Genomic DNA, 11407 nt, shown 5'->3' with positions numbered 1-11407 from the left:
ATTCCCTGCTTTGAGATTACCATTTTTTAAAAAGGGAGTAATGGAGCAGTTGCCCTCATCTTAAAGGTAAATGTGGAGTGACCTCCGACAGTAAGCGCTCAAGTAGTGTGTAGTCTCAGTACCAAGAGTTCAAATGGCAAAAAAAAAAAAATGTGAATAACTCCATTACTATAATAAAATAAATATAAACAATCTAGTGTCTGGAATAGTAAAGGCCGAGATTAGAAGCAATGTAAAATTCTAAAACTGTTTAAATCTCTATTAATGGCTGGTGTGTCATCAATCTCTGGAAAACGTTGATGCTTCACTTGGCCTATGTGCTCAGCTTCTTGGGCCGGCGCCGGCGGCTCTCGGCATCCTCCATCCGCCGCACGGTACGCTCCAGCGCGTCCACACGCTCGGCCAGCGCGCCGATCACCGCGCACTGTTGCTCGCTCTGCTCGCACAGCGCGGCCACCATCTCCATCACCTTCCTCGCGTCCACACCGTCAGAGGCGGCGCCGGCACTTGCAGTCCCCATGGTCTTCAACGGACACGCCGGTTCCTTGCGCGGTGGCTCCTGGTCGTCGGGCGTGGCTGCCACGAGTGCGTTTTCCTCCATCACCATCTCCCACTCGCCCTCCGCGTCCGAATCCTCCGGCTCGTCGACATCAACATTGGCGTCGCCCGGCACCACTTCCTTTTCCTCTCCCTCTCCCGCTTTCGCCTCAGGATCGCTGGCGGCTACTGCTTCGTCGACCTCCACCTGGGTGGGCGTGTCAACCGCTGTCTTGATGCTCTCCATCTCACCACCGCGCTCCACGGCGTCTGCACACTCCGGCGCTGCCGCGCTCTCCTCCACCGTCTCGACGGCCGTCGCCTCAGGTGCGTCGACCTCTGTCGCGTCCTCCACAGGCGCCGACGCCGGCGCCGGCTTAGTCTCGAGCGCATCGACGGCGTCCTGCAGCACAAGCACTCGCTTGGTGACCCTCCTCCGGTAGTCGCGCGTGCCGCGCACCGCGTCGAGCCGCAGCAGCATCCTCATCAGCGCCTCGCCGAGGGCGACGCGCGCCCTGGGGTCCGTGACTAGGGCCTCCGCCTCGGACGCCATCTTCTTCCGGACTTGCTCCGCCTCGTGCGCGACCTCGCGCACCGCCCGCACCGACTTCCTCGCCAGGAACCCGCGCGCCGCCGCCTGCATCCTCACCACAGCCTCCTTCGCGGACATCGCCGGCGCCACCGGTTTCGCGCGCGCTCCCGGCGCCTTCTGCTTCAGCTCCGGCTCCGGTTCGTTATCCGAGTCGGGCCCGTGGACTGGGATCGAGAACGACGTCTTCGTCTCCCTCGTCTTCCTCGCCCTTGGCGCGGGTTTCGCGGCCGCCGGCTCGGCGCCCGCAAAGATGCCCCTTGTGGACCTGCGGGTGGCCGCGGGCTGCTGCTCGTAGTAAGAGTCGTAGTTGTACGGGGCGGCATAGTAGTAGCCGTAAGGATTGTAGTCGAAGAACCGCCGATATGCCATCGCCGTTGCTGTCTCAACCCTCGAGCTTTTCTTCTTCGGTGTCTGCGTTTGGAGATGCAATAGGAACGTGGCGTGTTTATATGAGTACTGAGCAAGGGGGGCAGGAGGTGCGAGTTGTGGTGTTCTACGAATCGCCTCGGACACGGTGGGGTCAGGTGATTCGGATTCGGCCATGAGCCGACGAGCGGTGGAGCAGTCCGGAGGAGTCCAGTCCAGGGCCTAGGCGTTCGATTGACTATTCTTGTAGCGGCAAATCCGGCGACGACCACGAGTCTTGACCTGCTCTTTTTATATGAAGTCCGGCAAATTAACTCGTGATCGAATTCGAATCAATCAGCCGCAACGGTTCAAGTTTATAGACGCGTTCAAAATCTTGGCTACATCCATTATTGCAACCGCAGGAGATACTAATAGACATGTTTTTACTCTATTTTTTTTTCTTCTAAACTATCAAATATGTTTATAGTCGCATCGAGAAAAAAAAAAGCAATCAAACATTTATGAAAAACAACAAAAATATTACTTATCTAATCCTCGGTTTTTTACATGGCAGCTCTCATCATGGATTGCAGTATTACATCATATCCATATAGTTTGCAAACACATTTATTTAGATTAGTTGGATAACAAGCTGCTCAAATTTTGAGTTCATCGTAAGATTAGTTGGACAATCAACTTATCCATATTTGAACAATAATAAGTTTTGTTCTTAATCAAAACTACGTTAACAAATTAATAGTGGAAATATTTGTATATTAGTGAAAGGTCAAGGTTCAATTTTTATGTTTACAAGCAAGCATGCCCATTCGTTGCAACGGGATCTAATACGTAGTGAGTTGTACCACGGGTCATAAGTTCGAGTCAAAAATTAATTAACTTAGTTGTAAAAATATTTGTTTCCTAAGGAGTCAAAGATTAAAATGGATGTGATCTCTTATTTATTATTTGTTTTTATTATTATTATATTTATTAGAACACAAAAAAATCAGGTGAAGAAAACAATGAAAACAAAATCAGAAAAGTGGAGCCAGTATCAAAAACATCCACGAGAAAAAATTCTGAGCATACTCGAAACCAAGTAAAAAATAGACATGACAAAAATTGGAATGTATTCTAGAAAATAGCCATGGAAAAAATCAGAATATATTCGGAGCCTAATGAAAAACGTCTAAATGAATGTAAAGCAACATGTACTCGGAGCAAGTAAAAACGAACAAACCAGAAAAAGTGAAAAAGAACAAAATAAAGAAAGGAAAGAAAGAAATTCTACCATTCTTTCCTTTTTATTAGATTTCTATTCGTATATTTTTATATTTGATTAAGATTCCTATTCTGATTATTCGGAATCAGAGAGATCTAATTGGATTAAGATTCTTATTTGTCCATATTATTATATTTTTCTATTAGGATTAAGATTCGTATTCACCCGAAATCGTACAGATCTAGTGGATTAGGATTCATAGTTATATAAAGAGAAGGGTTATAGACAGTTTTCCACGTTCATAAAGTTAGTTAAGTATTGGCTGGACAAAAAATAGGTGAAGAGAAATTTTGCCTTTTTATTATTAGGTATAGTTATAGATATTTATATATATACAACGTATATATCTATATCTATATTTATATAATAAAGAGGCAAAATTTCAGACCATTTTCTTTGTTCATCCATTTTTTTTGGTCCGTCTCCCTCTACTACCGTACGATGGACAGTTTTTTGCATCCGAACTTTGATATATGACTTATGCTCATACGAGTTAGAATAGGATCAGTTCCACTTCCATGCCGGCTAGGATTCAACGACAAGCAATTGCCTCATATGTGCAGCTGTGTACGAGTTTGATCCGGCCAACTATAACAAAACACGATCGTGTGCGTATGGACGATTATCACTATCTATTTACACTCCTAATAATAAAAAAAAACTAACCAGTCCTGACTATCAGTATACCACCCCGTCCGTGTTTCTCCGTGCCAGGAGTCTCGAGGTAACGCTGATAGTAATCCTAATGAATAAATTTCTCGGATCTAATCTGATTTCCTAATAAACTAGATAGCGTGTCCATGCGTTGCTACGGAATAACTATCAATTTATATTAAAAACACACGGATCACACGATAAGATAACAATACTGTTAAATTAAATACCAACATTAAAGTGACATTTAATCCAAAAAGCAAAGTTTATGAATTTAACATAGTCACGGAGTGTGCGGCCTGGTAGGCTCATAAACTCTAGAGCTTCCAGAGATTGGGTCGAATCCAACCAAGAGCCTCTGACCCCTGCATCTTTTTCTGGACGGGCTTCACTTCGGATGTGCTGGTAGCAATATCAACGATCTCCGGTCGATGAACCAAGTCGTATGGATCCCCATACAATGGCTCAGACAGGTAGATTTTATTCTCCTTGTACTTGGATATACTTGTTCCACTGAAGCTTTCATTTAAATGTTTAGGCACGAACAGTGTCCGATCATCGATGTCCCTCACCCAGGACCACTTCGATGTACGGTTGTTAATGTAGACGGGGATCCCGATCTTCCATCAGGTGATGGTAACTATCGTTGTGGCGGAGAATGACACACCGATCCGGCTTCAGATCGAAAGATCGAACCCTAAAATTTTAGCACCACAGCTCCTCTGGTTATCAACCGAGTCATGGACCAGGTTGACCTCGCCAAGAAGGCTAATCCCTGCCTGCGCAACGAAGAACACAAGCAAGAACAAGAAAGATCGCAACCAAATTGCAAATGTATGATTAATCTCACGAGCTGGGGTCTCACAAACCGAAGAACGGCAAAACTATTTCTTGACAGAATAATCTAAGCAAAACCCAAAACCTAATGACGGCGGCGGCGTATGATTATAAAGGTCTTAGGGTCGTCACCTACCCTGGACGCGCCCCCTAATGGGCCCAAACACGATACACGGTCCAACAGACCAAAAGTAGGTGTCGCATCACCCTGACAGATTCTGGACGCTGACTTGTTTTGACTATTCTCATTGATTCCGAAGAGGTTTTGATGTGAAACCACTTGGATTGGATTCCTTATCAAATTAGCTTTCCATCCATATGTGGATCATCGAAAATGGAGTTCGGATGCGTCCTGGGCGTCCATTTTATTGGAGACTGGTCCTGACGGCCGAGGCAGACTCGAACTCGGATTGGACTAGGCCTCTGGCTTGGCTTGGACGTCCTTGCTGGCCTCCTAAGGTGGTGGCCAAGGAGGAGGACGTCCAAGTCCATCTCTTACGTGTTCTCCATCTTCTTGGGGCATGCTCCAACTTGGGCCTGGGTCCCAAGGATGTCTAACAAGCCCATGACGACAGTGTAGCTCCCGCCAGAAATAGCGACAGAATATATTGGTGATTTGGAGGCCTTGCCGACGTGATATTGAGATGGAACTAGATCTATTTGAAATCTTATCAAATAAGCTTTCCATCAAGTGCTCATTGACCTCGATCGCACTCCGGATGGATGAGTTATGGCCTTCCCAATGAAGCACTATCGGGCTACCGACGAACCAAAAGTTCAACTTTGATGAACTTCCATTATGAAACACATTTGAACCTACAATCAAATAGTGACATGTACATGTGGAACCAAGTGAATTATAACCAAAGCCACTATGCAAATGTAGGAACGAGCGCACCTTATAATCATTGTTCGTATCCAAAGGTGCCTTGTCCTCATCAGTCGTGGAGGTTGCACTTGTAGGTCGCACTATTGTAGGTGAAGCTCTGTGTCTCGTGGAACGTTGTCGACGAAATATGGTCGGCAGTCTACCTAGGGATATGCCCAAGGTAGTAGATTATCGGCAGATAGGTGCGCAAGCTACAAACGAGATGTTGACGCAAGACAGACACGAGGTTTTATCCAGGTTCGGCCGCCGTGAAGGCGTAATACCTACGTCCTACGTCTGATTGTATTGCTGTATGTAAATGAGATGATTTTTGAGATGGGTCCCCTACTCGCCTTATATAGTCTGGGGGGCAGTGTTACAGATCTGGAAACTAATCCCAACCAGTTATAATTGCCATAGGTGGTCGGATAAGGATTCCTATTCTAACCGACCATGATCTTGCTTGATCTCCAAATCTGCCTTGATTCCTTACACGGGACTCCGAGCAGATCGGCTGGGCCACGCGTCATCTTCTAGTGGGCCGGACCCTCTAGTCCGGGCCGGCACAATCCTAGCCGTAAGGGTATAGGGGTTAATACCCCCACAGCTAGTCCCCGAGCACCATGTATTATGTTGCGACACGCCGTTTGATCTTCTTCGGCTAATGCGGTCTGTCTTCATGTCATCTTCAACTGGTTGAAACATTGACCAAGCAGATGTGCTAGTATTCTGGTCAGCACAGAGAGCAGTAGACCACGATTATAGCCGAAGATTCCGGTTGTCCAAAGAATGCATGGTGCTCTAAAGAAAAAAGAAAAAAAATTTCTTTCCTAATCAAGTGTGCCCACTTGTATTTCTGAAAAGAAATGTAAGTGACCCTTGTACAGTAGTTATTGCCAACAGTTAGAGCGTAGGGGTCGATAAAATAAGCACATTCACCGCAAGGTGAAGTGTGTCCACTTAGTCCCTGAGCCTAGTAGTAGGTGACGTAGGCACGTGGTACCAGGGTCTAAAAAGAATTCCTAGTTAAGTTGAGAATCCAATTGTCGTACAAGCGATACGAGCTGCATCGGCAGGTGCATCGTACCGATGTAGTCCCCGAGCTTGCTGGAAGGCGAGGTATCAGCCTTGTAGCAAGGTCTAAGTGAGAAAAAATAAATGCCTCTCAACTGTATGTGAGTACAAATCACATGTAGCCGAGGAGAGCGGTCCCCGAGCAATGGTCAGAGAGTGGTCGGGGCAGTCCCTGAGCACAACATGAGGAAAACGACGAATCCCCGAAAATAACCGTAGTCAGGACAGTCCCCGAACACAAAGGTAATCGGGACAGTCCCCGAGCACGATGGCGATCGAGATAGTCCCGAGCACGAGAGTGGTCGGAACAGTCCCCGAGCACGAGGTGGTCGGGACAGTCCCCGAGCACAAGGATAGCCGCGACAGTCCCTAGGCACGAGGGTGGTTGGGATAGTCCCCAAGCACAAAAAGTGTGGCAAAAAACCATATGCCACTTTTAGTATTATTTTATGTATTTATTTATTTGTTCTGACAAGTCCGGTCTGACACGTCTGGTCAAAAAAGTAGACGGGTATAGCACGTCATACTACCTTTTTGTCTTGTCAAGCAAACAGTTGCGTGGCACTTGTCAGTAGGTGCATCAGCGTGGGCCCTCCCACACTGGCAACGAAGAGGCGCATATATTGGCGTAGATCTCGAGGCTGTGAGAACAACCGTCTGTGGTGCGTGTGCACGTCCCCCAAGAGTCCTGGGCAGACAAAACGCCATAACTCTTGGGTTAAATATGGTATATGATAGGTTAGTTACTATTTACTGAACCCCATTGCCATTCGCAACCGTAGCTTTCGTCTTCCTCTCACCAACCAACCCTAACACATCCGAAATCGCCGCCAATCAATCTGCCGCCGCTTCGACTGCCAGCTCTGCTAATCCCCCACTGCTGTTGAAGATCAGAGCACTCCATGTTCACCAGCAAGGCCGGAGTGAGAGGCAGAAAACAAAAGGAAATGGCGAAAAGTGATGCGCAGAAGAAAACAAGGGTCATGGCGAAGGAATGGTGGAAGTCAAAAAGCAATGAGTAGACCATTGAAGACCTCGTCACCATGGGGGTACTCCATAATAAGGAGCTCGCAGGATGGCGTGTGCCGGAGGGCGAGGGGTACCCCGATCCACAACCAGGTGAGATTGTGGTGTTCGAGGATTTCTTTAAACGGGGATTTGGAGTTCCGATACATCCGTTTCTTCAGGGGCTCTGTCTTTACTACGAGATTGGGATTTGCAATCTGCATCCCAACTCGATCCTCCTTGTTGCCACTTTTATTCATCTATGCGAAGCGTATGGCGGCTTCCAGCCCCATTTTGATTTTTTCCACCATCTTTTTTGTCTACGGAAGAAAGGAAGCGGTGGTTCAAAGATAGCTGGGGGTGTATACCTCAACCTCTGTGACGGCATGAAAGCCCAGTACCTGCACTGCCCATGGAACACGTCGCTCGATGACTGGTACAAAAAATGGTTCTACATCCGCGAAGAGCCAAACACGATTACGCTGTGCGACACGGGCTACATTCCGGAGAAGAAGACGAGCTGGTCGGAGAAGCCCGAGCATCTGGGATAGATCCTAAAAATATTTGGAATGATCCCATGGAAAAAACTGGATGGTCCGAGTGTAGTCGGGAGTTTCATCAGTCGATGGGTCCAGCCCTGCCAGAGGAGGGTACATCCTGACTGTGAGTATCAAGGGAGCGTAGACCCGACGAGGACAAGGCAGAGGGCGCTTGACAAAATCGAAGTCAAAGCTAGAATTGACGAGCTATTTAACTTAGCCGATCCAAATTATGCCAGATTGAGCGACATCGAGCATGCTTTCAAGCTTGCCCGACCTCCCCCAAAGGTAACTCGTCTTGCTGCGTACCCGTAGTCTTATATTGTGGTAGGGTAAGTGGAAACTTACTGTGTTCACTCCCTTTTGTTACCCAGGTTAATGGTCAGCATAGAGCGACAGTGTTTGTGTCGCCACCCCCTGGAGTAGAGTGGCCACAAGGAGCTGATCCCACCACCCAGACCACCGTTGAGATCAAGGACGAGGACGTCGACTGGGCGGTGCTCGGAGCTGGAGAGGAGGCAGCGGCCAAAGCTGCTGGTAAGAGGCCAACTGCCCCCAAACAGTCAAAGAAGAGATCAGTAACCACCCTGCTCACAGGCGGAGCGCTAAATATCAATGAGCCCGAGGAGGACCCGGAGGAGGACCCGGCCACAAACGTTGGCAGGCGATTTCTGCCTGGTCGGACGATGACATAGAGGAGGGAGAAGATGCAGACACCTTTCAACTTGTCCCTCGAAAAAGGAGGAAGCAACTGGAGTCAATGGAGCAAGATGGGTCCTCCGTGCCTATGGGAACCACATCGCTGACGGCGGTGAAGGATGTAGCCGGGTCAACCTCAGGAGTACCTGGGCAAGGAACGCAACCGGCGACGGGAGCGACAACTCAACCAAGCACGCCACCGACTACTGCAATGCGAAGGACAAGTGGTGGAGGGGTCGAGCACCAAGGCCCAGCGATAGTGCTGGATGTAGAGAGAGACCAGGAGTCACCCGTACAGCACGTGGAGCAAGTACGACCGAAGAGACGCGCCTTCTCCACATCATTCCATGCTTCCAACATGTAAGTATTTGTAACCTTGATATAAGTTAGCAATTTGCATTTAATATGATTGCTTTCTGAACTTATCTCGGATGTGCTAGCTCGGTGTCCATAGAAAGTCCGAACCAGCTAGCCAGAAGTGGTGTGCCGCCGCCAATAAGTACAGAGCAGACTACCTAGCAGCCGGCCACCGAGGAAGCCATAGTAGAAGATCTGTCGGGGCCTCAGCAAGCAAGAAGTCAGACAACAGTCCTCGAGCAGGTGGTCGAGGGACCAGCTGAGCCAGGCACGAGTGCTTCGAGAGCTAAACCTACTGAGGGCAACACCTCAACGTTGAGGGTAATAGAGCAGACCAAGGAGTAGCGGCCGAAGGTGAGAGCATAGAACACATTTACCGACGCTGCAGCTCATGGGAAGGCTATGGTGATCACAGATGCTGCTGACGCTGGGCCAGCACCAGAACCCAAAGAAGAGCCCGAAGAGGATGAGGTGGAGGAGGTACTGGGCCATCCACAAGACAAGCGACAACATGTTTATGTGTTGCATTGGCGGAACGACCAATGGGTTATCCATGAGGAAGTCCCGGAGGTCGAAGAAACTAAGAAAGTTGAACGGGCGGCGAAACAGCTTGTTATGGAAGTGTAGGTAAGCTTCGCTTCACCCTTGCTGTCTAGTCGTAGTTGTCTTACTTAGCTATCTGCACACAGGACTTAATGAAGACCGCAAGGTATTGTAAGAAATGCTTTGACCAGATCGAGGGGATCGTTGCAAACAACAAGGAGCTGACGGCGGAGGTGGACCGCTTGCGCCAGCGACTTGAAGCCGCCGATCATGAAAAGACGGTGCAAGATTCCTAGAACCAAAACCTGGTCATCCAGCTCAGAAATAAAGAGCGGGAAAGAACAAGTAAGTAGCCATTTTATCATACCGACTACTGACAAGTGCTATTGCCTTGTTGGTAGTAACAGCTGTAGTGCAGGCTTAGAAGCTGAAATGATCCGTCTCCGAGAGGAGAACAGTCGTGCGCTCATGGAGTGTGATCGTCTGAACAAGGACAACAGAAAACTAGCGCAAGACCAGTCACAGCTTCGGGGCCACATGACCAAGATGACAGAGGAGCTAAAAGGTAAGTTGTCCAACCGCCTTTGCTCATTTTTGTTGCCTACCGTAGTTTGGCATGGTCTAACATTTTAATAGCGTGTGCGGTTTGTAGTTATAAAAATCAATGCAAAGAAGCATCTGGAGGCCATGATGAAAGACTATGATGGCTGGAAGGCGCAATGACAAGAGATCACCAAGGACCATGACACCAGGAAAAGTTGGTGCCAGGAGGTGGCAAAGGGCATTTTGCCGGTCCTTAACCTCATCGATCCAGCGCTAGCAGAAGATGTGCCAAGGACGCCGCAGCTGGGATTGATCGAGAGATGCCAAAAGGCATGGGGATGGTTCTAGGAGTTCGTGAAGGAGGCAGGAGAGTATGCAGGTGCACATGTGCTAAGCATGGTACATGCTCACTACCCCCTGATCGATCTCAAGCGCCTGGAGGCTGGATACCCGAAGGAGGTAGATCCAGACAAGGCTGAGGAGCTACGGATGACCCAGCTAGACTTGTCGGCGAAAATAATTGGCGATATTAACCTATGTGGAGGTGTGACACCACCTGTACAAGGAACACCATCAACAAGTCAGCTTGGAGCGCCGTCATTTTCAAGCCAGCCGGCGAAGCCTACGGTCTTGACCAGCCAGGCATCGGCGAGGCCATCTTCTTTAGCTCGATCAATGCCAGAGTCCCCGAGACCCTTGCACAATGTCAGGCCCAGTGAGCAGCAGGCGCCGTGTGCCCCGACCAGCCAATAGTGTAGGCTATAGCTGTAGAAGAAGATGTAGTTGGGTTATTGTAAACTTGGACCTTTTCAGGCAAGCTTATAATAATGTAACTGTATATCAACATAAGCTTGTTTGTTTTGTAGAAAACGTGTTTAAGCTCAGATATCCTGTTGATGTAACTAAGTTAGAATGTGTTGGCGTTCTTTTTAGTTGTACCAGTTTAGTTGACACGTCATCCTGAAAGGTTTGTATGGCCTTGGTTTGTCTTGTGGTCAGAGTGTGAGGTGCGTAGCTTGTGCACACATAGGAACACACAAGTCAAACCAGAGAGCACCTGCCGATCACCCATAGCATAGAGAGTGGATCCCATGCACGCGTTGGGAGGAACCGGAGACATGGCCTGCTTTGAGAACCCAAGAAGGAATGGTGGTCGGTTTTAACTGGTAGAGTTAGAATAACAATAGACTTCGAAGTGACATATTATAGTGGTCGGAGAAATCATAATAGCTTTATTGAAATCAATCAAAAGTATAAGAGGGGTACATATCTTAGTAGCTAAGCATAGAAACGCCTAAGCTTGTCAATGTGCCAGGAATTGGGTATGTCTGTGCCATCTAGGAGAGCTAACCTGTAAGATGTAGGGCGTGTAACCTCCTTGATCATGAAGAGTCCTTCCCATGGGGTTGCGAGTTTGTGGACACCAGCCTGATTCATCTTCCACTTCAGGACCAGGTCCTCGACCATGAAGAACCGCTCCTTGACGTTCTTGTTGTAGTACCTGCGCAAAACAGCAAGGTATTTGGCTG

General features: G+C 48.3%; 1 protein-coding gene across 1 annotated transcript; it reads right to left on the bottom strand.

Annotated features, from left to right (window-relative positions):
• Positions 1 to 313: 313 nt before the first annotated feature.
• Positions 314 to 1498, bottom strand: LOC136479999 (cilia- and flagella-associated protein 91-like). The gene has a single exon (XM_066477687.1). The coding sequence runs from the start codon at positions 1496 to 1498 to the stop codon at positions 314 to 316; it is 1185 nt and encodes a 394-aa protein (XP_066333784.1).
• Between the last annotated feature and the right edge of the window lie 9909 nt (positions 1499 to 11407).

The sequence above is a fragment of the Miscanthus floridulus genome, chromosome 9 (assembly GCF_019320115.1).
Source record: "Miscanthus floridulus cultivar M001 chromosome 9, ASM1932011v1, whole genome shotgun sequence".
In the NCBI taxonomy this organism is placed as follows: Eukaryota; Viridiplantae; Streptophyta; class Magnoliopsida; order Poales; family Poaceae; genus Miscanthus; species Miscanthus floridulus.
Note: the sequence above shows the minus strand (reverse complement) of the source record. Positions and strands in the feature narration are given on the sequence as shown.

What these genes read in the sequence shown, in the direction of transcription:
- LOC136479999 (XM_066477687.1), bottom strand. Translation starts at nt 1,498, where the DNA reads ATGGCATATCGGCGGTTCTTCGACTACAATCCTTACGGCTACTACTAT.